Here is a 27,139-nt window from a genome sequence, read left to right on the forward strand (position 1 = left end):
CACTTCCATTTGAAAATGTAAGTTTCTAAAGGCTTACATAAATTCGTTTTGAAATAAAATAGTGGTACTAAACATTTTAAAGTGTCCTATGCATATTTTAAAGGTAACATTAAAATATGAACCAGTAGTTTTTGGCTGGATTTCTTTATTTTAGAAATCTTGAAACTTTCTCTTTCTGTCTCTAGAATTACCTGTCTTTTACCATTGAGATATTTCTTGTAATATATAAATATGTGATATTCCCTCATTTGTTTTATTTTTTTTTAATTTTTTTAAATGTTTATTTATTTTTGAGACAGAGAGAGACAGAGCATGAACGGGGGAGGGGCAGAGAGAGAGGGAGACACAGAATCAGAAGCAGGCTCCAGGCTCTGGGCCATCAGCCCAGAGCCTGACGCGGGGCTTGAACTCACAGACCGCGAGATCATGACCTGAGCTGAAGTCGGACGCTTAACTGACTGAGCCACCCAGGCGCCCCCCATCATTTGTTTTAAAATGCTGCCTTCCTAGAAAGGATGGTGCTGATTTTAATATTTTATATAATCTGGCCTGGTGAGATGTGTGTTTCTGCTTGTGAAACAGCATTGCCTCCTTTGCTTTACTATGTAGTGTTACATGTATTAAAATTTTATATACTAAATTATTTAGAAAAATTTCAAATAAGACATGGTATTGTACACTATGTTTGCCAGAGTATTAGTGCAAAGAAATTCATCTCAGATACACAGTTTTGTGTCTATTTTGTGGATATGAAAAAAAATGAGAGGATATCACATTTATAACCAATGGTCAATCTTAACTTCCTTATAAAACAGTAACTTCTAAATATGAAAAAAAAAAAGGTATAGTTGTGATTCAGTGTAATTTAGCTTCCTAATTTTGACCTTAGTTTATGTTTGCTGATTACTGCTCAGTAAGAATTAGGTTTGCTGCTTGCCAGTGGAAGCTTACTATCCATGAAGTTTTTTCTCAGTCTTAACCTTAATGGAATTTTCTATTATTTTGTTATTACATATCTAAATTTTTCTATGAATATGGTAAATCCTCAGAAGACTATAATCCAGGACATGTAAAAGAAGTAAAATATATAGAATTTAACATATTGGAATGATGCTAATTTGCTTGCCTATAAATGGTTTATTATTCCATTATATTACTTTAAACGATGGGTTCTGAGTAGTGAAGCTTTTTCATTTTAAAGATAACTTCATGTGGGCCATGTTTCCTCATTTTTAGAGATAATATTACTTCCATCTGCTACATTTCGTTGGGTTTTTTGGGGGGAGGGCTGGAAATCAGCTATGTGGTTTGTCAGGGAATATCAACTATTAAATATTAAAATAGGGGCGCCTGGGTGGCGCAGTCGGTTAAGCGTCCGACTTCAGCCAGGTCACGATCTCGCGGTCCGTGAGTTCGAGCCCCGCGTCAGGCTCTGGGGCTGACGGCTCGGAGCCTGGAGCCTGCTTCGGATTCTGTGTCTCCCTCTCTCTCTGCCCCTCCCCCGTTCATGCTCTGTCTCTCTCTGTCCCAAAAATAAATAAAAAACGTTGAAAAAAAAAAAAATTAAAATATATTATTTCGCCTATAGAACACACTGATTTCCATAGCAAATACATTAATAACTTGATTTTTAGTATTTTAGTTTGCAAGAGTTTATTTCCTGTAATGTTTTTAAGCAACCATTGAGAGGTTAATTCATTGTAACTTAGAACATTGCCATTTACAATAGACATATATGTGGTATGGGCAAATTATAACTTGTTCCTTTTATAAAAATTGTATATTTGGAGGTAGAACCAAATTTGGTGAATCTCAGCATTCATTTTGGTCATTTGACTATTAAATGCACAAAGGCTAAGATAAACTATCTTACCATATAAATGTCCTAATTCACCGTTAGCCTGTGGCTTCACAGTTAGCTGAAACAAACCAGAAGTGAGCAGTCTGGCTCACTTATGTCCTCGGACCCTATTTCTGTAGTGATTGAATTCTCTGCATGAAATACAAGCTTGAGTGGAATTGAATTTTCTAGCTAAAGTTCTTTTTTAGTTGGTGAGGTTATCATAGCTTAGTTGTACCTCTGTTACTGGCAGGTCGTTTGAAAACGAGAGCCTGGTGAATTCTTTGGTTACGGAGTCATTAATGGGCTCTGTATGTTCAGGGAAAGGTATTGGGGTGGGGGGAGCAAATTCAGTGAGTGTGTATCCCAAAATAAACCAGACTTGTTGGGTACATTCTCACTGGAGAGACTGCTCAAGGTATGGGCTTTGGATTAAGGCACAGGGAAACCAGAGGGACAGACGTAGGTAGGAAGCTGGAGATAAGGGAGAGCTTGGCTTGTAGATATAGTAACAGTTGAGATATGCTGAACTTTCGTAGGGTTGGCCTTTCTTTCATAAGTATTTCTTTCTGCACTCTTAAATCTGCGTGTATCTAAATGTTATCAATTTGAGGAAATGTACCCATTCATATTTACATTTCACATTTTAAGATTTGGTTTTTCTTGTGGAATATAAAGAGAGAATGAAATATGTGTGGGTAAATCAAGATATTCTGAACAGCCATCATTAATTTCACTTCATTGTTTCTGGCCATGGCCCTTATGATATACTTCGAAAATATTCAGCCTGTTTACATACTTCCTACTTCTGTGGCCAAATTACTTAAAATAACATATCTTTGATAATGGTTTGGATTATTGAAAACTACATTGTTGGACATTGTGTTCTTTGAAGACTTGTTTCCTGAATAAAATTAACAGGAAAGTGATCCAAGGACTAAATGCCTAGAGTAGCATCATCGTAGAGTAACACAATCTAAGGATTACGCGATTGTCCTTTTGTCCGTGACTAGCACCTAGCTGGCACCACATCAGGCATGGCTGGAGAACAAAAAGGAACACCGTCAACAATTCTAGAGCCTTGATAAGCTTTTGTAGACCGGATGCATCCATGAGTGAACTGGATCTTGTCCACTCCAAGGCATTCACCTCCGCCCTTGGGTTCAGGCCTGCTCTCAGAGGCTGAGGAATTATATCCCCAGAATATTTCCCTTTTTCTCCTTGAAGTAGTATTTTTGTCTTAAGAACCGCAGGAAGGTTGCATACTTGAGTCATAGTTTTGTCCAGATACTTCTGCATATTTGTTGAACACTTCAGCCTGTCATACTGAAGGGTACTAAAGTTTTATAATTTATATTTGGTACTTGGAAATACTAGTATTTGAAAATGGAGAAAAAGAAACATGATTCTTGTGAATATATAGCTATAGTGTTTTAAGGCAGGAAGAAGAAACAATGTTACTCCCACAGAGATTTGAATGGGAAATACAGACCTCCTCGGTTCATAGCCCTTGTCAACTGTTAAGTTCAGTGGAAAACATTCTAGTTGTACCAACGAGTAGTTTAAATACCAGAATACTGCAATTTGTTTTCTCCTACCCCCCATAGACAAAGAATGATATGATGTAGCTCTTCTGTGGACCAGAGTGGGGGAAATACACTGTATACTTTAATATTTATACTAGGTGTCTTATTGTTGTGGCTTAGCTGCCAATATTGATTGCTGGCGGTTATGCCACATGGAGAAATTTTGAGTTGTCCAAGCCTGACCTACTCAATGAGGTGGTTAGAATCTGAAAAGCTCCAAAGTCATGGATGTTCACATTTTTTACAGCCAAAGCCCTTTACCCTGTGTTTTTTTTTTTTTTCTTCTTCACAAGTATGGGTTTTGTTATATATGGCTTGGCAGTATTGGTGGATTTTTATATTTACTGGGTCCAGAGATGTTTCTTACCCAAAGCCAGTTCTTCACAGGAAAAACCTATGATATAAATATATACTTTGCTTTCTTTCCATTTCGATGGCCTGTTTTGGGACTAATACTTAAACGGAACAAAACAACAACAACAACAAAAACAGGAGCCAGGGTCTAAACAACAACAACAACAACAACAAAAACAAGAGCCAGGGTCTTTGCAGTAGAAGCTTATTTCTTAGGCGTATGGAAAGAGAACCTTGGACTATTCCTATTAGCAAATGACTGACTGGGACCTGGATCAAATTTAATATTGGTAAGCAGAGTGAATTATTATTAATAACTGACTCTTACCCTTGGTCAGAATTACAGGACCATGAGTCAGTAGCCAGAACACTGTAAATTACAGCTAACATCTTACTGTGTTAAACTTCAAGTTGATTATCTGGTATAATTTGAATACATTTACATGTCTATCCGTGGATGCTATCGACAGTAATCTTGGGAGTCATGTAATTCCAGAGTTTCTAAAGTTAACTCTGGGTCCAAGGGGAAAAGTGTGAGGAAATGAACCTTTTTATTTTCTTCCAATGAATATGTACCGATATATGTAAGTGCTTGTATAATCAACTCTCGATAATATCTGGTTGGTAACTCAGCAAATGCGGAGGTTGGTCAGAAGTATCTATCTTTTTACCCTCATAGTACTTTCATTCGTTCTTCCACTGACATTAATCAATTGATTTTGGCTGATGCAATTTTGTGTTTTGGGGCTCTAGATTCTCTACTGAGACAAAGGCAAACCTGGTTAGGGGCTGGTAGGAATGGCGAGGACTGGTCGAATTGGACCTTTCCTGTGGTACATATGATTGAGAGTTGATTGTAAGGTGTGCATCTTAATCAGCCTCTTTAGTTTCCAAAATACCTTTTCCATAAACTTCTGTGACCATGATGCACATCCTTTTTGAGATCGCTCTTCCTCAACTTCTTTTTTCCACCTAACTGCTCTCCTTATTTTCTCTTTCTCTCTTCCTTTATTCTTATGTAGGCCTGACCAAAGATGGCAGTAATGAAAATATTGATTCTCTTGAGGAAGTCCTTAATATTTTAGCAGAGGAGAGTTCAGATTGGTTTTATGGTTTCCTCTCATTTCTCTATGATATAATGACTCCTTTTGAAATGCTAGAAGAAGAAGAAGAAGAAAGCGAAACCGCAGATGGTGTTGATGGTACGTCACAGAACGAAGGGGTTCAGGGCAAGACTTGTGTCATTTTGGATTTACATAACCAGTAACTTTGATTCAGGGACTGAAGTCATTGGCTTATGAAAACCCGAAGCAGTCTCCTGTTTCTTTCTTTCCTTTGCTCACCCAGGGCTTAACGCGCAGTGGGGCAGCTGTGATCAAACAGTAAAAGGCAACCACGTGATCTCTCTCCCCAGTACAGCTCCTAGCTAGTCCCTTGCTCGGCTCCCCCACCTCTAGAGGAGAAAGTGGCACCCCTCGTTCTTGTAGTAGTCTACAAAGCGCGTTGACGATGTTGTTCTTGGTGGTATAATTGGTTTCTGTATCGTTTTGTTGCAACTTATGTATTCACTGAACTAAATTGAGAAGGCTTAATGGCAAATTGTGTTGTGATTAACCCTTGATGCTTGTCTTTCTAACACACTATTAATGGAGATGATTATAATTCACTTGATTATCAAAATGTTTCTGGCATGATTCATACATTAAATGCTTCTCTGTTCTTTAATATGACTGGTGCGTAAAGTGATGGTTCTTTAAAAAGCTGATTTTCTTTATTGTAATTTGTTTAGGTGAACTGATTTGTCAGATAGGATAATACAAATTTCAGTGTAAAATTCTGTATTAACGGTGCTTTTAAAATAATTTGAAAATAAGCCCATGTTTTTGCCTTAGGGTAGCGAAATTACTGTATTCAGATAGCAGTATGTCTGAATATTTCTGTACAAAAGCAAAATTTATTTTTAATTTTATTTCCAAATTACATCCAGAGAAAGAAATTTGTATTTTTTTTAAGTAGGCATATTACCACACAAGAGGGAAAATGTGAATATGTATCTTAAATAATGTTGTACATATTAAAACTATTCATCCTAAATAAGTCTTTTTCCATTTTTTTCCCTGTATTTCCTTATTAAGTGACTATCAACTTCGGCTTAGGTAAGATATGATTTTTAGATTTATAAATTAAATTTACTAAAGTGGTCATTCTTTTCAGGAGAATGATTTTTTTTGCCATTAGAAAACCTTGAAAACATTTTTGAATCAGTTTATTTAAAATGAATTTGCTTCAGTAATAGTAAAAGCAATTGTATTAATTGTATATGAGCTGCATTTCATAAAATGAGACTTTATGTGTATCCTTACTGCTTGAAAGCGATTAGGACCTCTGGTTTCTGTTACCTTTTAGGGAGTGGTGTTTCATGTGTTTAAATCTCTTTGAGCTTAGCTCTCTGTGAAACTTAGCTTTGATTACTCATTGAGCTTAAAATTTGAATATGTTTCTATTTTTGAACCTTTATGTAGCTATAGTAATTTCTCCTTTTCAAATATTCATTCCATTTTCTTTTTTTTTTTTTTTTTTTTTTTTTTTTGTATTTAACCAAATTGCTTTTGGTAAGATAGATAAGTCACCCATTTTTTTTCCAGAGGGGAACGTGACAAATTTGGTTTCTCAGCTGGAAATCACAGTTGGAGGCTATTTAGGTATTTATAAGTATGCAGCTCAGCTCAGCAATGGCCAGAACGTAAAAGTATGAAATCAGAACACAGGAAGCACATCAGCTTCCCCTTTACCCACCACTCACATGTGTCAGAAAAAAACTGCAACTTGCTAATCTTAAAAAGCATTATTTTAAGGCTACTTTTGCATGTGGATGTGCATGTTGTACATGGGACAGTGATCTCCTGAAGCTTACGTGGCTATTAAAACTCTAGTCTGTCCTTCCCTAATTATTCAGGGAATATGATTTTGTTAATGGTTCTGACAGTGGAAATTTTCTGATTTTGAAATGTTAATATCCTGGAACACACGAGTGTGATCTTAATAATGTTCTTTTTGAAAGTTTATGCAGTCTTTGTCCATTTTGATTGTGTCTTCCACTTCGGATTTGAGTACTGTGAAATGTCAAAGTTCATTAGGTTTAAATTCAAAATAATCTTATGCCTCATGCTCAATGAAATTCATGTAGCCAGACATCTAAGATGTATTTTTTAGAGCAGTCATGTTTCAGTGTTCATTACTACTAACTCTAGAAGATGTGTGATTAGTTTGAGAAGTAAATTAATTAAATTTGTGTGTTAAAAATGTTTGGAATCATTAATTTCTCATCAGGCTCTTTTTTTTTTTTTTTTTTTTTTTTGTGCCGTGATAATGATACTAATGCACGTTTTATGTACAGAAATTAATTATGCTTTATCTTTGTAAGTGAAAAATAAGTGAGGTAATAATTTTCTATTTTTCCAGTACCCTGTCTAGTCACCCCTTTTGAAAAGTCTCTGATCAAGGTAAAACCTAGGGAGCTGGTGAACCCCTGACTTCTGTGACTTCCTTCAACTTGTGGCTAAGGCTTGTTTTGGTGAGAAAAAATAAAGTTGTTTGCAAAACAAGTGTAGCGTATTTTGAAGCTGATCAAAATTACTTCACTTAAATTTTTTGTATTGTATTTGTTATAAATTTTAATTTTTCTAAGGATTTATTGTATAATTTTTTAATTCATAGTATAAATATTTTCCTAGCTTTATGTGTTTTAAGCTTAGGGACTTACTTAAAAAGGCAAAATTGTATTCTGTACATTGGAATCTTTATTTGTAGTCATGCAATTTTAAGTTGTATTGTATTTACTCTGTTTTTCTCAGTTCGAACAACCAGAGGAACGTCGCGGAATGTGCTCTGTGTTCAGATGTAGCCTTGTGTCCTTAGAACTGCAGAGTCGGGTTCTCTGGTGTTTGGCTTAAAAACCAAGCAGTGGCACTCTGGGGATTTCGTTTCTGCATTGTAGCTTCTTTCACTCCCAGTTTTCTCTGGGACGTGAGTGGTGGGGCGTAAGGCAGTTGGAGAACTATCTTGTGGGTGCTGGTCTTGTTAAATCCCTAAAGCCTAGCTGCCAGCTGCCTGCCTGGGAGAATCAGGTAGATGCCCCAGACATAATGGAATGCTGGGTGGTGGTGCTTTTTCATCTTGTACTCGATTCTTTATTCTAGGAATTACCCACCTGCCTCATAGAGCTGTATCCAGACATGTAAGCAAAACTTCTCTGCTTGAGTTCTGGTGTGTACGTACTTACTTACAGTTTGAATACAATGTTTCCTTTCTACCCTGATAAAGCTTTGGAGAATTTTCAAAAGCAGCTAAAGGCATTGGCAGTTATTCTTAATTTGAGCGATCACTTGGTAGTTGTGCCTTTTGGTGATTGATATTCATGATCCTTTCTAAATGAGATCCTGGTCTGTGAAATAAATAGTTCTCTGTGATTTGGGCTGTGGAATTTTCTTTGATTACAACGCATATTTGGAGCATTTTCATGAAATTCACTGACTCAGACTTTATTATACAAGTCGACTGATAGAATTGTATGCCAAATTCTGTGCCTCTGATACTTGTTGTTAGTTGCATAACCAAGTAATACATAGGAATAGATATTAACTAGATTGTGAGCTCCTTAAAGTTAGGAACCAGGTCGTAGGCTTCGTTTGAATCCCTCTTCAAAGCTGAACCCAACGTATGACATTTATTAAATATTTACTGGGGTTATTAGTCTTGATGAGTGATAACCTCAAGAGTTACTCATTGCATAACGAAATACTGAGGTGTTTTTTTTTTTTTTTTTTTTCTTTTTCCGAAGCCAGCTTAAATAAGTGAAAAGATTATTGGACTCTTTTTTTCCCCCAAGAGAAGTGCCATTTTGAATTCCATACAGTAAACCTGTGCTAACTGAGGTCTAAGGTGAGCTTTCCCATGTCTCATAAGTTTGGTTTTGAGTTTGCATCTTCATTCAGACTTTCTGTCTCTGGATATAATCCCTTCCTAAACTTTTAGTCATTCCGTTCTCTTCTGTTCTGATCTTCCCTTCCCCGCTTAACACAGAGCATTGGAAGGTTTGTAGCTTGCTTTTTTCAAAAATGCCTGTGATAATACTGTTATGACATCTATTTGAAAATAGAAAAGAAATTGGTGTAGTGTCCTGGCATTAGCTGAACTAGGTAGGCATCCATTCTAGAGCAACAGTCTGCATAGCTCAGAGAACTTAGGCATTTGGGCCCTTTTTTTTTTTTTTTTTTTTTCTCTCTCTCTCTCTGTGGTCAGCGTTGAAATAAATTGTGATGTTTTGGTATGGGGAGGAGGAAGATGAAAAACTAAAGCTCAGGGTGATTCACAGGTCTCACCAGGGGCTGTGGGAGTGGCTGAAGAGACCCAAGTACAAAGCGATTCCCAGCCTACCAAGTGTATGGCCATGTCTCCAAAAACCTGTAGTAGCTACTTGGGTTTCTGTAATGGAGCCAGTCTTCTAAAATTATGTCTGTTGCATGTGGTGGAACCAACCATTGGCTTAATGATTCAGCATGTTAATTTGATACAGAACATTTCATCTTGAAAATGTGTGTGGGATAGTGGCTCTGAGGCAGTTGCCAAAATAACATTAATTACTTTTAGGCAACTCATGTTCTAAGGAAAGAACATAAGACCTGCTTTTCAAAACTTTCTGTTCAAAAATTCTCAAATAGTTAACAGAGCTATTTACAGTAATTACCTTGAAAACCGTCAGACTTTTAGGAGCGCCTGGGTAGCTCAGTCAGTTAAGTGTCTGACTTCAGCTCAGGTCATGATCTCGCAGTCTCTGAGTTCATGCCCTGCATCAGGTTCTGCGCTGACAGCTCAGAGCCTGGAGCCTACTTCAGATTCTGTGTCTCCTTCTCTCTCTGCCCCTCCCCCGCTTGTGCTTTGTCTCTCTCTCTCTCTCTCTCTCTCAAAAATAAATAAACGTTAAAAAAGATTAAAAAGAAAACATCACAGTAACCGTAAAGGCAAAAGGAAGTAAAGAACATGGTGATTATTTATTCTTTGCCATTTTCTTTGACTACAACCACATCCTGATGCTTTTTTGATGACTGCTTTCATTTGGAATGTATTCTATCAACAAAACCAATTTTCATCCAAATGAGTTACCAGAATGAGAATACCAGAATGCTTCCTTTTCAGGCTCCAATTGATAGAATTTTCTTTATACTACTTGGAAAATTTTTTAAAGGAGTTATATTGTCATGAATTTGATTGATTGATAAAATTGTTCCTTTTTTTTTTTTTTTTTTTTTTTTGTCCTTGGTTATTGGCTATGGTAGTAAGGAGAGAAAAGAAGAAAAATAGGGCATGCTTGTTGATGTTTTGGTGCTAAAGGGAGTCCACATCAACCACAGTTACAAATAAGAATGTAATTCTGTCTATACTTAGGAATTATTTAAAAACAAAGTCTTATGTACTTGCCTGTGGTTTTCTCTGGAGCCACTTCTGTAATGTTTCCAAAGGTGTTTTGTTTTTTTTTCCCCCACTCTATATGCTCGTCTTGGATCACCACTAACCCCTTCACCACTGAGCTTCGTGTCATTTATGGAAAAAGGTCTATCTAAATTTCCCTGAACTGAGCCTATGTGAGGTGCTCACTGTCATCAACAGTTCCTCTTTTAGTAGGTATCCAGAACCTTCCACATGCTCTTCCATCTTCTGGAGTCACTGTTTTTCTTCCGTAAAGATGAATTTGCTTTCCCTTTACCAAGACGGTCATCTTTGTCTTGCCTTCTGTTGTCTTCATGTCTCTACATGTTATAGCATTTCTTTATTCTCACAATTTTCTTCATCGTTTCTTCTCATTGGTCATTTTTGCAGGTGTTGCGTCTTCTGGTTTCCAGAGTTGACTCTTTCCCTGTAGCAACCCCTGCATCTTCTGGCCTCATTATAATTTCTCCCCTCTTGCTAGGTCCGTTTCTCTTTCCTATAGGCATGCCTTTCCTTTACACTAGAGGACTAGCCATCAGACATTCAAACACACTGAAATCTTACAAATACTTGATCCTTTCTGCTCCCTAGGAACCTTAGGAAAGTCCACATATGATCATTTTTCTTCTGAGAAGAAGGTGGTCGGCAGGGGGGTGGGGTGGGGGGGGGGGGGATAAGCACCTTGGGTTTTTGGTCACCTTTTTTCCTCCTACGTTTTCTCATTATAATGTGATCACCTCTTCTGCTTGTAAAACTGTAATCTGAAGAACCTTATGGAACATTTAATAACTAATATAATTAAGTTATGTCCTCATCCTAAACCTTTGTGTATACCTTCCTTCCTAAAACTGCACATTCAACTTGAAGAACCCTTCATTTTCTTGACTCTTCTCTCATTTCTTCTTTTCGTAAGGGCTCTTCTGTTAGCATCGTATTTTCTTGGTGCTGTGCTTTCTCTCATGCCTAAACCCTTGCTTTCTGAGACTGAATATGATAATTGTGGTTTAAATTCTTAGCTCAGTCATTATCATGTCAAAAATAATTGAAAAATTATCACTATACTTTAAGTTCAGAGAAGGTAGCTAGAGTTGATGCTTTGGCATTTTGTATAGTGCATTGCACATTGTATATATATCACTTTAAGGATTTGTGCCCAAACTGGAAAAGTTTTAAATAAAGCACCCATTACTTTTTCCTGTTTCACTAATCTAATGCTAATCTAATATTTTATTAATGTCAGACATTAACTCTAGCTTTTTTATCCATATAGCTCTTTTGACTGTATCATTAACAGTGGGGTTGGGCAGTTGGGGAGTCTGCTTCTTAACCCTCTCAGCTTTTTAACAGGAAAATCTGGGCATGCATTTGAAAGAACATGCAGGAGTCAGGAGAGGGACATGAACAGCATTAAACATGCATTTTGATGTTTTATGTTCATTTCTTTTGCACATTGGATGATGCTCATTTAAAAGTTGGTATTACAAGTATAAGTTTGTTATTTCATTCTGAAATAAACTTTAGTGGGAAGTGGTCCAAGATGGCATTCAGTATTACAGGGTCGTGTGCTGTTTTTTTTTTTTTTTTAATTTTTTTTAACGTTTATTTATTTTTGAGACAGAGCGAGACAGAGCATGAACAGGGGAGGGGCAGAGAGAGAGGGAGACACAGAATTGGAAACAGGCTCCAGGCTCTGAGCTGTCAGCACAGAGCCCGATGCGGGGCTCGAACTCACGGACCATGAGATCATGACCTGAGCTGAAGTCGGACGCTTAACCGACCAAGCCACCCAGGCGCCCCATCGTGTGCTGTTTTTAATAGAGTTTAGAGAAGAGTCAACTTTTATCTGTGAAAAATGATTGCCTCCCCTCCTCCTCCCTCCCTCCGTCTCCCTCTCCGTCTCCGTCTCCGTCTCCGTCTCCCTCTCCCTCTCCCTCTCCCTCTCTCTCTCTCTCTCTTTCTCTCTCACACACACACACACACACACATTAGTTATGGTTCTGTATGTGTATAAGTAATTGGACAGATATAGATAGCCATATGGAACAGTTAATTTACATTTCTTTTTATGTGTAGTCAATAGTAAGGCATACACTAATACTTTTCCCCCCAGAATAATGATGATGATATTTTTTTTTATTTTAACTGAAGCATAGTTGACACACAATATTACATTGATATCACATGTACAACATAGTGTTTTGACAAGTCTGCATGTTATGCTGTGCTCACCACAAGTATAGCTATCATCTGTTGATAATAACATTTCAACCAAAATAAATTGCCATTCTCAAATGGACTATTTCATTTGATGGAAGCAAATGGTGATGGGTAGAGAAAGAGGAAAGGAATTTAGTCATGGAGGGTGATTTGAACAGTATAACAGAATAGGAGTGAAAACATCTCATACTGAAAATGGGAGTGTGATTAGGGTTTTGAGAAACAGAGAGTAGGTTCTGCTTGGGGGCTTTTCTTATACAACCGTAGCCCTTCACTGCTGAGTGACGGTTCGTGCATGGTGCCGCCCCCACCGGTGGTTACCGGTAATCACCACACCTCCCACTCTAAGCCTAGGAAGTGTGTTGGCAACTTGGAATGCCACCTTGGAAAGTTTGCTGATACCTGAGTATAAAATAGCATTTATGTGATGGGGGGATAGAACTGAGAACATCAGTTGCCCAGGATGCCGAATACAGGCTGGTTAGAATGACAGTGTACTGAGAGGTATGTAGTATTGATGTTTGTTAGAGGGTAAACCTATTATCACAGCTTTTATTTGCCAAGATAAGAAATAGAAAGGTATTGCAAATTTTAAAATGAAGAGTAGAAGGATACACCAGTATGACAGTGTAATTCTTGCTTGTGTAATTTCTTATAAAGGAAGTTTGAAACTTTGGAGGAAAAAAAGCAATGATTAGAGTCCTGTCAAAATATGCTGTCCTTTTTTTGCATGGCAGTGATGATTGAGTAGGAGAGTAAAGTTCCCTGGTCTGTTCGTGTGTCATGCTAAGCACAAGGCCCTGGCTGTGCAGCCACACCAGAGAGGGAAATGCCATTTCCAGAGGAAATTAAGTATTTCTGAAGCCCCAAATCCTTTCATGTCCAAGATAAGTCATGAAGTTGACTGAATTACAGGCTGATTATAATGCATTTTTGCTATAGTGAAAGTAAGGTTTTATGTATGAAATGTATATATATATGTATGTGTGTGTGTGTGTGTGTGTATATATATATATATATATATGTTGAAGGAGTATGTTTTTTGAATGGTAAGTTTAACTTAATTTGTTTAATAGAGGCATTGATTTTGACTATATTTATTTGCTTAGTTTTTAAAGATACTTAGTTTTTAATTCCCTTAATATTTTCTGTTTATAACCTATTTTCATCTTGTAAATACCGACAGAAGGACCTGGTGGGGTAGCCAAGAGAAAAACTAAGGCTAAAGGTATTTTCTGTTTTTCAAATTAGCCTTGAGTGAATCAAGTTTAATGCTTGAAGATGCATGACATTTTCTAGATATGTTACTGCAGCTACTAATGCTTTTTGGTTTGCGTTGCACCTTTGGTCATAAGTAGTTTTATTAAGGCATCATTAAAGAATTTTTTTGCCTCAAGCCTATAATTTTAAGTAATTTCCTTCATTACTCTATCAAGACTTTTATAACAGACTTGATATTAAAAACATGATGATATCATATTGTTCTCTTACATATAAACTTACTTCTGTACTTGCTATCGTGTAATCTAAAACCTTTGTTAGTTTGAATTTTTTAATGACTTCTGGGAAAAAAGGTGAATTCTCCACTGATGGATTTCATTTCTTCAAAAGCTCGGATGACATTGTATCTTAGAGCATAATCAGAGAAAGTGTGAGCAAACTTCTAGTTTTCAATGAAATGAAAACATAGATTTATAATCTGGAGGTCTGTATTTCATTGCTATAGAATTTGTTGTCTTTTCATATTTTAATTCTTTAAAAATTAGTAGACTTGTCAACCATTATATGTAGGCTAACAGCTTATTATTACAGCCTGATTTTATTTATATCCCTGTGGTTTCTCTTGTTCACATATAAATATATATGAATATAAATAATAAATGTAAATATAAATATAAACACAAAAGTAAATATAAATATAGGACATATATGTCCTTTAAGGACAGGGGCATGGGAGCAGTGCATGGTTTTCCTTTACAAACTTGCAATATTCTTTCATGTTCAAGTGCTTGGCCTCTCGTGTTTTTAGTTTGTTTTTTTGTTTTTTGGTAAAACATTAACAGGTGAGACTTTGACTATGTGACTTGCAGGGTTTTGCAGTTTGTATTTTAATTTTAAGATTAGGGAATTTGAAACGTTTTTCACTTCGTATTCCACCTGAATAATTCCCAGGAAGAGAAAAATTATTGCCATTTTATTCTTATGTCAGTAATTAGGAAATAAGTACCCAATAAAGTATAGTTTGTACTTCTCGAACTGAAGAGGCAAATCCAGCAGTAAGGATTTAATGCTGTAAAAAGTGCAGAACCAGATCTGAGAGCAGTGCACGTGTGTTCGTGCAGTGACATTATGTCTGTTACTCTACAAACAGCGTTGAAGTAGGTGAGGATTTGGACAGTTGATTCTTTATGAATGTTATTCTGTATTTTTAGAAGGTTTTAACAAGATTTTCAGGAAGAATTGAGTAACATTTTGTGCTATGTGAATTTTGATGGGCAAAAACATCTCCACATCTTATTAAAGGAAATCTTTCATTTTCTTTGTTTCTGTTTACATGCTGTATAATACAGTAAGCACCTTGCTTCTCTTAAGATTTCCTAATGAGAGAGTGAGAAGCTAAAATTTCCTAATGAGAGAGTGAGAAGCTAAAATTTCCTAATGAGAGAGAGAGAAGCAGCTCTGTTACACTTCATGTAAAACAGGGTGAAAACGGGTTGGTTTTAGATGAAATTTGGAATTACCTGTATGTTCCATTTATTTGCTCTCTCGCCTATGAGCATGGATGGACAACATGTTGGCTTGAGCAGCTTTACATAGATTAACAAGAAAACATATTTAAAGGAATACTGATCTCATAATGTTGAATATAAGCAGGCAAAAAATTCTACTTGTCATTTTAAGCACTGTAAGTGATGAACTTAAAATTTCATACTCATGAATATGGGTTTTTTTTTCTTAGCTAAGAAAATTAAATGGCATTTACTTTTTCCATTGGTGCATTATATTTTCAAGGCTCGTAAGCACAAATATTTTAAGGGCATCACTTTTTGTTAGAACTAAAAGTTTTAAAATTCTCTTCGTATGAATACTTGCACGTTACGGACATTTTTTTTTGTAATGCTGCCGTGTTCCTTTAATTATGTCATTACAGTTGTGAAATGGGAGTTGCTAACCCTTTGTGCAAAGTACTGCCTTTATGGATGGACTCGATTTTAATAATCTTGCATGTTAGTTTTATCTTAAGTCATAACTTCCCACTGGAAAAATAGGATGGCAGGTTTCTGGCATTTTTTTGATAGTGGATACTTTGTAGAGGTTTGCATCTGTTTTTAGCCGATTGAAAACTAGAGGATTAAAGCACTTTCTGAATGAACACTTCATGTGTGTGGAGAGATAAAGAGCATACGTTTGCACTAAGTTACTGTTTTGTGAATTAAGAGATGCGTTCAATAAACTTTCTTTCCTTTGATTGGAAAACCTGAAAGTTAAAGAACTCACTAAGGAAGAGCCCAAGAAGGAAAAAGAGAAACCCGAGTCAAGGAAGGAGAGTAAGAGCGAAGAAAGAAAAAAGGGGAAGAAAGAAAAGGAGGATGACCGGAAGGCTAAGAAAATTACCGATGCAGATATATCCAGGAAAGAGTCTCCTAAGGGTAAAAAGCCCAGAGAGAAGGAGAATGTGGGCCTAGACAAAAGTGCTAAAGCCAAGGAAAGTAGGAAAAAATCGACAACTATAAAGGATACTTCTAGTAAAATGGCATCCAGAGACAAAGATGACGTGAAGGAAGGTAGGAGTTCTAGCAAACATGCACACTTGGCAAAGGGAAATAACCAGAAAAGGAAGAACTAAGAGCTGTAATGTCATCATCCCAGGAAATGGTAATCTCATCGTCACTTGCTGCTAAAGGGCCTGGAAAATTTAGTATTGCACCGGTTGGGGAAGATGTGTCCCATCGCCGTTGAGTTTATTTGTTGGTGCTCAGTAAGGAAGTTGTTTGAAATTTAGAGACACTGTCTCATGCTTCTCAATTTAAAAGAAGAAGCTTGTAAAAACCGTGTAATAAAAATGTGATGTAATAGCTTCTGTTTTTATTAATTTATTGATCATGTATCCAGATAAATGTATATAATATGAATGGAGTGAATTTATTAATCGACTGAATACTTTCATGGGAGTTGAGTAAGAACGTTAAGATTTTGCATAGTACATACATGCCAAGTGGCCTTCAGTTATGACAGATGCTCAGGTAGGAGCATCTTTTCTCCCTTCCTTCTTTTCTCCCGTCATTCTTTGTCTTCTTTCCTCGTTTCCCTTCTGGCTTCCCTGTTTTCCTTTCTTCTTCACCTGCCCTTCTCCTTCTCCACTTCCTTTCTCCTTCCCGACCTCTCCACCCCTCCCCTCAGGCTCCTGTGGCAACCCCCGGAGTCCTCTTCCCAGGCGCCCACCCCCACCCACCCACCCCCTGTTTTTGGGGGGGCTGCCCCCTCCTCAGTCTCCTCCCTGGATTCTCCTTTCCCTTCTCCTCCCCTTTCCCTCCTTTCAGGTCTCTCCTCCTCAGTCTTTTTTTGGCTCTTTTCCTGCCTCCCTCATCCCTCCGTGCCTCCTCACTCCTCAACCTCTTTTCTTCCTGCCAGTCCTGCCCGCCTTCTTTTGTCACCCAGTCAATACTTAGTGCTTCCGGTGTGTCCCATACACTGCTCTAAGAACTCTGGATACACTTGTGAATAAAAGAAGGAACTTGATTTAGAAGACCAATTTTAGAGCGCTTTTATTTATGGTATCTTTACAGACCCAGAAGAGTTACGAAAAGACTACGTGTTTCAAATTAGGATATACTTTCATTTTATGTCGCACGGTTTTATAGTTATTTTGGTGGAACACGGCATACATTTTCCATGTTTGATTGTATCATTGTTTACCATTTGTGAGGCGCTGCAAATTTGAGATCTAACTAGAGGTCAGAACTTTGTTAATCAGAAAATATTTAATAAAATGAAATTTCAGTAAGAGTACATTTCTACAAATGGTTTGTGCTGTCCTGTGTGTGAAGTCTTAAATCTTTAATTGTAACCGCTGGTGAGATTCAGTTATGAATTAGAGAAGAGCAACCTGATTTGTTGTAACAGAATCAAAAGTGCTGCCACAAAGGTTTTATTTATTTTTTTTAAATAATTCTTCAACTTTGTCTATGAAGAGCTGAAAACCAGAGAATTTGACCTAATGGAAGACATTTCAAATAAAAAATGAATAAGCATCAGTGCAAGTGTTTCCAAAAATACTGTGCACCTTTTTCTTGTATACTTGCACCTTTCCTGCTTAAAATCAAGCACTTGGACATTTAGTTGACAGAAATTCCCACTGACAGAAGTACACAGCGAGGGGGAAATCCTAGAGAATACCTGCTGTAGCTAATCCAGTCCTATTATTTTCTTGTTCAAGGACTACGGCCCAAAGAAATTGTAGTGAGGGTTTCGTTGTTTTTATCGATTCCCGGAACATTGTAAGCCACACAGGGCATTTTATGACTCATCTGGTTGGTGGATACAGGGGCTGGCTTCAGGTGAATAGATCCCAAATACGGACCTATCATCAGACCTGTTGCTTCCTAGCTTTTGTCTCGAGTCTTAGCTCTGCTGATGCTTTTCCTGGACTTTATTCTAATTTTTTTTAATGTTGATTTATTTTTGAGAGAGATAGAGAGAGAGAGGTGGAGGGGCAGAGAGAGAGGGAGACACAGAGTCAGAACCAGGCTCTAGGCTCTGAGCTGTCAGCACAGAGCCCGACGCGGGGTTCAGACTCACAAACTGAGAGATCATGACCTGAGCTGAAGTCGGACGCTTAACCGACTGAACCATACAGGCGCCCCCCTGGACTTTATTCTATATAGAGTAGCTACAATTTGATGAAGAAGACGGCCCTCAGAAAGCTCCAGACGCATCTTTCTAGTTGCGCAGTCCTAGTGCAGAGAGCAAGTTTTCTGAAATGGCTTGGGAGGAAAGTCCGGAAGAATTGCAGCCGGGCCTGGTTAGACCTGGTGACCGTTTGTGACCATTCCTGTAGTCGGGGATTAGTCCTCCCAGGCTGGCTCCTGTGCACAAAGCTGTGGCTGGGGGTTGGGTTGGGTCCTGCTGAAACCCTATGAAATGTTTCCCCCAGGATAGAGGGTGTCTGGGAGGAGAAGAGGGGCACTCCAACTGCGCACTGAGCAGAACAAGAAGCAGAACAGATACTCATCACACACATAAAGGTTACACCATCTTAAAAACATATCTTGATGTTAGATCATGCTGCTAAGATAAATGGATTGATTTTTTAAATTTATGTCCCAAATTTTAAGTGTTAATGTTTCTACAGATTGGTGTTTTGGTTTTTTTTTCCCCCCTTCCTTGGAGAAGGGCTGGTCATTACATTTGCATTTACTGAGAGCATTCTAATAATTTCTACCTTGGGTTTTGAAGGACAAAAGTGATACAGGATGAAGTATATAAATGCTGAAGTCTAAGAACGTGAGTGGGGAAAAAAGTCTTAGAATAACCTAATCAACATGAGTGTGTTCACGTTACCTGTTGCTCTTCAGTAAAGCGCTTAGAAATATCTTGCGTCTGGGGCACCTGGGTGGCTCAGTCGGTTAAGCGTCTGACTTTGGCCCAGGTCATGATCTCACGGTTCGTGAGTTCGAGCCTTTGCGGCAGGCTCTGTGCTGATGGCTCGGAGCCTGGAGCCTGCTTCGGATTTTGTGCCTCCCTCTCTCTCTCTGCCCCTCCCCAGCTCATGCTCACACTCTGTCTCTGTCAAAAGTAAATAAACTTTAAAAAAAATTTTTTAATAAAAAAAAATATCTTCTGCTATAGCTTTCCTTTGCATATCAGCTCAAGAATTAAATGGAAATGTCTCTACTGAATGCATTTCAATATATTTCGAGAGCTTTTGTGAGCTGGGGATGGATTTATTTTCTTTACTCTTTTTTCTTTCCTTCCCTTTTGTTCAGCAAATAAAGGCTGCAACTGAATTTTCTGAAGCTGAGGTCACACTTCACCCAGCTGCATTGGCCCTCACCATTCACCTGAAACTTTCATGTGGGAGAAGCTTTTAATGGGCTTAAAACGGTGCTTGCACTCTCAGTTTCACTCATCTTAAAATTTGGTGTGTAGTTATTTCTATTTTCTGCTGCTTCATATTATCTAAGGGTAATTAAAACTAGAAAGGTTGTCCTTTTTAAAAAGCCGCCTAAACATAGGGACAAAAATTTCCTAATGCAAAGTACCTGGGAGCCAGAAGAACCCCTGAAGAGTGAAAATGAGATACTAAGAAAGTAAGTTTATTTTGTCATATCACAAACAAAATTTCTGTTTAAATTACACTATGAGATGATACTTCAAATTTCAAAAAATGACATTCCTGGCACATTTTTCCAAACATCGTATGATAGTATTTCACGTGTGAGTGTCACAATCGCTATAAAGGTAAAGATGGCCAGTTTTACAGAAATATTTGAGAGCCTATCAGTATTCCAAGGATCTTTTTTAGTCTTCAATACTCAGATTCCTTTTTTTGAAACACTTTATCATCATTGATTTTTTTTCTTCACGTATTGTGACATCACAATAATGTCTGCCTCATTTGTTAAGGACTTTGTGTGTGAATTTTCATTTTTGCTAACATCATTTGTAACCAACTTTTTGAAATCCGACTAGTTTTTTTTACAAGATTTTCAGCTTTACTTTGTGGGTGATTTGCATTGTGTATGTACTGTCTTCTCAACGTTGCACAGTCAGGGAGAAATTGATAAAGAAATTGGTATGAGCATGAATGATTGAATTAATCCAGGAGGATTAATTCTGTAAGTAACTGATTCGTAGGAAATATTTTACAGTGTTATGACCTCCTTAGTCATACAACTCCGTCCCTTCAGGGTCTCATAGTGATCATGTGAATAATAAGGACTCCCTATATACACTTCCACTAAAAGAACAGATAAAGGTCATACACAAGTATGATTTTCAGTTTTAACTGTTTTAACTGTAGAGTCATTTTCTGTGAAATGGGTCTGATGGCTTGGACTACATCTCCTGGCTTTGGTTCCTTTCTCCTCTGTCCTCCACTATTCCCCTCTCCTGGAATAATTCTCCATTGGTGACAATTCTCCAGATCGATAACTTGGATTGTTTCACTATAAAATGCACCTTGGAAATACTGGGTTTCCTCATTTGTGAACTGAAGATAAAACCTTTCCTTCAGGTGGCTGTGAGAACTAGCTGGTATTGCATATGCATAAAGAGCTGGCACGTTGTGCATTTCATTTCCCCCAGGTTCTAGCTGAAGAGAAAGTTTTTGTTCTTCGGAAACTGAAGGGAGCGGTGTTGTGTAGCAGATCTGTAAGCGTTTTGCTCATGGAAATCTTGTTTGGGGTAATCTGAAAAAATACCCAGTGACAGCCTCCAGCCTCTTGTCCTTCCTCCTCTGTTTGCCTGAAGATAAAACCACGTGACCTAGATGTTTATTACCTGTTTGGAATTCATTTTTACATAGAGAAACCAGTTGTCACAAAAGCTTCAATCTTGTAAGCCCTGCACAGCATGAAGTTACCTACTTTTCTTTGTTCTCATTTCATACCTCATTTGATTTCACTTTGTGAGTATTTATCACTCTGTATTAGCATCCGTACCTCATAGAGTTCTGTCATTTACTTCTTCCTTGGCCTCAAGCATTACTTCTCTTGTTTCCCAAGAGGTTAGAGGAAGACATACAAAGCTTTTGTGTCCCTTGTGACAATGGTATAAATAGCCACGTGCTCTGTCATCTCTCTTTTGCATTTATTGATTCATTCAACAAATAATCTGAGTGCCTGCAGCATAGCAGGCTGTGCCAGGCACCAGGGATACAGGTGACGAGGGGACTGCCATCCCTGCGGTGAAACGTGAAATAAACAAGGGGCTGAGAAAGAAAATAGTGCAGCCGGAGCCAGCTGTCGCCACCACTTCCCGCTCTTCACCTCGCCTAGAATGTGTTCCCGACTCGGTGGCAGGCCACCTTCCACCTCTGCTGCAGGATCCAGCTAAGTCATCACGTCTACACTGACTTCTTCTGTGATCCTCCCAGGCGGTGGGACTGTGTGTCTTCCCTTTGCCATGCTCCTTACTTCACTTCATTCCTGGATTTTGCTTTCTACCAGCCTGATTTATGCCCAGTACCTAGCAGAGTAGTGGCTGAGAATAACAGGCATTCAATGTGTGTTTATTGGATGATGAGCATCTAAAACAGATCATTTAAAAATATTTCAGATCTGTATATACTGGTGACTAATATTAAAAAAAAATTTTTAAAGAAAAACTTAGGCATTTCTGCAGTAATTGCAGTAGGCTTTAACCACCTTGGAAATTGCTGGTGGCTGTGTTCATGTTGTGTGCGTGTGTGCAGGGAAGATGGTAAATACGCTTTCTTTTTTTTTTTTTTTTTTTTTTGGTTTTTTTTTTTTTTTAGAGGGGGTAAAGGGGGGGGAAGGGGGGGGGGGGGGGGGGAGACTCCCAAGCAGGCTCTCCGCTGATAGCACGTAACCTGATGCGTGGCTTGACCCACAAACCGTGGGATCATAGACCTAAGCCGGAATCGAGAGTCAGATGCTTATCCGGCTGAGCCCCCCAGATACCCCGGTAAATTTACTTTTTTAGAAGAAATGAAGGGAGAAATTAATTTGTGGAAAAAAATGTATGTGTATTTGCTGGTTTTAAATTATCTCCTTTAATTCTTAAAACCCTTCTGAGGAGGTAGTTGTGTTCCCTTTACACACTTGGGGAAACCCAGTCCTGTCGGTGGGAATGTGCCCAGGATGGGATTCCAGGGGAAACAAGCGACAGCCCTCTTGATTCACAAACCCGAGCTCCTGGGGCCATCTCGCGTTGCAGGTGTTAACGTGAGTCCACTCCGTTCCAGCCTTTGTGGAGACCCTTCAGTGGCCCTGAAACCCAGGCTCTTAGCAACCCTTTCGGCAGTTTTATTCTTTCGAGGTGTAGGTCATCCTGTCCCTGCAATCTTGTCTCTATCTTGAGTCGTGTGAAGATGCGTTGAATCTGGAATGGCTCTTACTGTATATCGTGGGGCAGCTCTTCTGGTTTCTGGCAGTGTCAGAATTTTGATGGGGCTGAGGTTGGGATGCCTGCTAAGATCTGTGTTTGCTGATTACAGAAGCCAGGAGCAACAGCGACAATTAGCACGGTCAATCAGTATGTGCATCTTTCTGGCTTGTTGATTTTCCGGAGTATTTCTCACGTTCCTGTACCTGTTAGGATTATTCCTGGGATATATTGATATATACTATTAGCCTACTTGTGTTTAAAGAAGCAGCAGTTCTGAGCTCTTCCCCTTGAATAACGGCAGCTGGTGTAACCTGGGTCGGTGAGACCAAAATTTCCTTCAGTCTGTGCACTACCGAATCATATGCCAGAGATTGATAAACCAGTTTTTTATTTTTTTATTTAAAAAAAATTTTTTTTAATGTTTATCTTTATTTTTGAGACAGAGAGAGACAGAGCATGAGCAGGGGAGGGTCAGAGAGAGAGGGAGACACAGAATGAGAAGCAGGCTCCAGGCTCTGAGCTGTCATCACAGAGCCCGACGCGGGGCTCGAACTCACAAACTGCGAGATCATGACCTCAGCTGAAGTCCGACGCTCAACCAACTGAGCCACCCAGGCACCCCGATAAACCAGTTTTTTAAAATGTCTTAGCTTTTATGGGCTAAGTGCCTGAAGTCCTATGAAGCACAACACTATTTGTGGTTCTTTCTTTCCCACATTTTGCCGAGGAAGTGGTTTGTGTAGAATTCTTCACAAAAAACGAATCCTTCGTTTTCAGTCAGTGTGAATAGCTCCACGATCCGGTGGCCCCAGGGCCTTTCGGATTCGCACACCCTCACTCCTCTCTAGCTGCATGGGCCCTGTGGCTCTTCCCCACTGCCAGCATCTTGCACACACACCCCTCACCCCCAGCCAAGGAATTTGTACTCGCTGGTCCGGAGCCTCATCTGGAGTACTCTCCCCCAGTGGGAGTCACAGGGCCACGTCCCTGGCTGCCTTCAGGAATCTGTTCACATTTTATCAACGAGTCCTTTCCTCATCAGTTCGCTGGAGATAGGCTTCCTCCTCTCCCTGATGGCCTGGCACTCCCTGCCCCCTGCCTTCCCCCATCTAATATGTTCTAAATATTTCATGTTTCTTATTTTTTAAATCGTTCCCTCCCTGTAAGAGGTAGGGCTTTTCAGTTCTCATTTTCTGTAGAACAGTGCCTTGCATCAGTAGGTGCCAAATAATTGTTGAATGAATGAACGAATGCCATATGCAACTTAGTAAGTTTTAAACTGTTAGCGTATTTATGGGAAGAAAATACACATTTCCCATTGCTGTCAGGTGTACTGGGGTAGCAGGGAATGAAGTAAGCGAATGTTGGGCTAAGGTAACTGTGTCACATAATCAAATTTGCTATGAATGCTTGATTTAGAGCACTCACATCACCTTTTATAGCTTCCATTTTGAATGACAATTGTAGGAAAATTTTATGTTTGTTAAATGCAGGCACTTTTTTATTTCCTAATTTTTCTGATGTGCCCGAAGAACTGAAAACGAGGTGTCTTTTAAGGGAAACAGTTGCTTTTTCAAATTGCGCAGGGGCTGGTGTGGTTACTTGCAGCTAGATAGTTACTCGCGGGTGCCACGGCCGTCCTGTCACTCTTGCCAGCGTGGGAATGGACGTGGGTTCTGGTTTGACTGTTAAGTGGAAGGAGAAGACTGCTGGAAGCTTCAGCTTCTAGGAAAGATTTCCTCAAGCCCCAGAGAGGCAGAGCAAGAGGTGGGTCTTTGCTTCTGGACACCCTGGGGTCCGAGAGAGAAGCTTGCCGCGGGGGAAGCCCCGACTGGCGGTGGGAGGGTGAAGCCAGCCAGCGCCCAGAGCAAGCCCGCTCACCCCCGCGCTCCTCCTGAGAGTACCTAGTGAATTTCCTCCTCCCCCGAGCCAGTGTGAGTCGTGTTTTGTTGTCTGCAGCCCCAGGAGCGTCAACACTGATGACAGTCATTTCATAATGTAACCTTGAGTACTTATTTCAGTGCGATCTCCTTGCCATTTGTACCTCACAATAAATCCAATTTGAATACCTTTCCTTTGATTCTGAATTGACCGTATGTGTATTTTTTTCTTGTTTAATATTTTGTTTACTTTCTGCCTTAAAATCTTATATGAGACCTGAAATCTTATATGAGACCTGTATCTGCCACTCATTCGTGGACTAAAATGGATTTGGGTGGCAGTATAATTTCTGGAAACACCAAAATGAAAGCTTGTATGGCTAATTCTTCCATATGAGTTATCAAAGTAATAATTAGTCTAGAGTGTGTGCTGTTGTTGTTGTTTTTAGAAAGATTTTTAGGGGTCTGGGGAAGGATATGTGTTAATTTGATCCTCAGCTTTTTTGAAGTTTACAATATTGTTTATTTTTGCACTGCTTTCACCTCTGGAAAAATAGCTGTGACCAGGTATCGGTAAATTTAGAACTCAACTGCCACTTGGGGCAGAAAAGGAAACTGCACAGTATTTTCTCTTGTTATGTGCTTTTGCTTTCTCCTGTGGTTTTACCATTTCAATTTTAGAGACAAATAACTCCAGTTGATGTAGAGAAAGCTGACAATGAGGAGAACCTCATGGCTAAATACTGGCAATGCTAGTAGTTTTCAAACACTTTTCACATCATAAGTTGTTTTCAAATGAAACTTCACAAAATCCAATAAGAATGGGGCTTTCAGGCAGTTTAAGTCTCTGTTGTTTGGTGGGGAAATATTTCCCTGCTTATCGAACCCATGGAGCACGATTTGAAACCCTGCTACCTAGAGGATCAGTGAAGAATGACCCGTGATTTCCCATCCAAAGTGAGATGCTCTTGAGGGCAAGATACTTACACTAGCACAACAGACTAACCTGGGACTGTCCCGGGCAAATTAGGCCCCTGGTTCTGCAGCAGTGGGTTCTAGAGCCCAGATAGGAATCTCCTTGCTGGTAGTAGTAGGAAATTGTTTCGGATCCCCTTTCCCACCTTTCGCTTGTCTAGTGTAGCTGAGGAGCCCTGGTCCCACAGAGGATGTCTGCAGTCATCGGTACCGGCAGAGCAGCCCCACTGGGGGGTGTGTTCAGCCCCTGAGCTGTTTACCAGGCACCTGTTACGTGCCAGGTATGTTCTGAGGTGCTCAGGGTTCCAAGGTAAGTTACAGGATTCTGAAGGTTTACCCTGTTCATTCAGCAGAACGTAGCAATGAGTAATAGTTCCATACCTGTTCCATTTACTGTTGGGAGATGCAAGAATGGATTATTTAAAGGCGAAAGAGCACGGGAGTTTTCAGTCCTGAACTTGGAATTTGAAACGTGATGTGTTTTACTAACAAGGCCTTCATCTCTACCCGCCACGCCCCGAAGTGGAACGTTTGGGATCCGTGGTTACTTGTGTATTAAATACCCTTTGTTAGAAGTCCCTATATAGTTAGAAGTAGAACACAACTGTGTCCGTTGGTGTTTGTTGTAATAGCCTTAGGCTTTTCGTGTAAATAGTATGGGACATAAGTACCTCAAACAAATATAAATGGTGAGGTAGAGTCCTGTGTATCTCTGTCTTGTTCTCTTTACGATTGGGGAGAAGAAGGTGGGAATCGTGTTTTTGTCCATGAGAGAAAAATAAAGACATAAAAAGGGAACAGTAAGGAAAAGTGTGATCAAAAAGCAAGTAAAAGACACTGAGAATTTAGCAGACTACAGTAGCGGATGTATATTAGACGTGGTGTGAAGTGCTCAACGTTGGCAAAGTGCCTCTCGATTCTGTACTGACCTTTTCACTCTAGACTCACAACCCACTTCCTCCAGGAACAGTTGTTGGTACAAGAGTCTCACTGGGGGTCGTGAAGAGCCAGGATTTGGGAAGTGGAATCGACAGACTCTTGAACCCTGTTTAGCTTTCTAAAGGGTTGTATTCAGTTGAGGACTTATTTTAATGTTTCACATATAAAATGTCAAAGAATTAATTTGGTCTGGTAGATTTTAGACTGGTGTTGACTTTGAAATCAGCTCTCGTGTTAATTTACCCTGATGTTTTATTTTCCTTAAGACATTAAAAAACTTTGTTTTCATATCTTTTAGCTCCTTATAGCATAGTATGATTGTAAATGGTACCTTTAGAAGGTTGTAAATAGTTATGTCTGATTTGTTCTCATTTTTAACTATAGGTTTCAAGAAATTATACATAAATCAAAATATGGCATACAAACCAATACCAAAGTTCAAGTGTAGCTTAGTTGTCTTAACTGCTGGATTCAGAGCTCAAGCAGCAATTCATTAATCATTTCTGAACACAAGGAGCTTGAACTATTGAACTTCTTTTGGCAAGTTCAGACATGACTGTTTAAGAGATTCGTGAACATTGAAGCAATGATTTTTTGTTTCATTGTTTTTAAATGAAAGGTTAACTTAGGTAAAGAGATGTTGAAGGCCCATGCGAAGTTAAAGAGCACACTGTTTTCCTACTTGAGTTTTTAAGCATTTCTACATTTTCATGTAGTAAAGTCTTGGAAACTGAGTTATTTGTACTATGGATGAAGTGTTTGAGAATATTGTTTTTCCTGGTTTAATATGT

The 27,139-nt window shown here is 38.9% G+C and overlaps 1 protein-coding gene across 10 annotated transcripts in view; it reads left to right on the forward strand.

Annotated features, from left to right (window-relative positions):
- ASPH (aspartate beta-hydroxylase) overlaps positions 1-27,139 on the forward strand; it is a 221,978-nt gene that overhangs the window by 43,787 nt on the left and 151,052 nt on the right. For 2 of the 10 annotated variants that reach the window (XM_049633360.1, XM_049633361.1), the window contains 2 exons: positions 13,670-13,711; positions 15,969-16,915. The exons of 7 other annotated variants lie outside the window; for them this stretch is intronic. In XM_049633360.1, the coding sequence (XP_049489317.1) occupies positions 13,670-13,711; positions 15,969-16,330 (404 nt within the window). In that variant the 3' untranslated portion in view covers positions 16,331-16,915. Of the gene's footprint in view, positions 1-13,669; positions 13,712-15,968; positions 16,916-27,139 lie in introns of those variants that run through there. One more of the 10 variants, XM_049633362.1, reaches the window with a different exon arrangement.

The sequence above is a fragment of the Panthera uncia genome, chromosome F2 (genome assembly GCF_023721935.1).
Source record: "Panthera uncia isolate 11264 chromosome F2, Puncia_PCG_1.0, whole genome shotgun sequence".
NCBI lineage: Eukaryota > Metazoa > Chordata > Mammalia > Carnivora > Felidae > Panthera > Panthera uncia.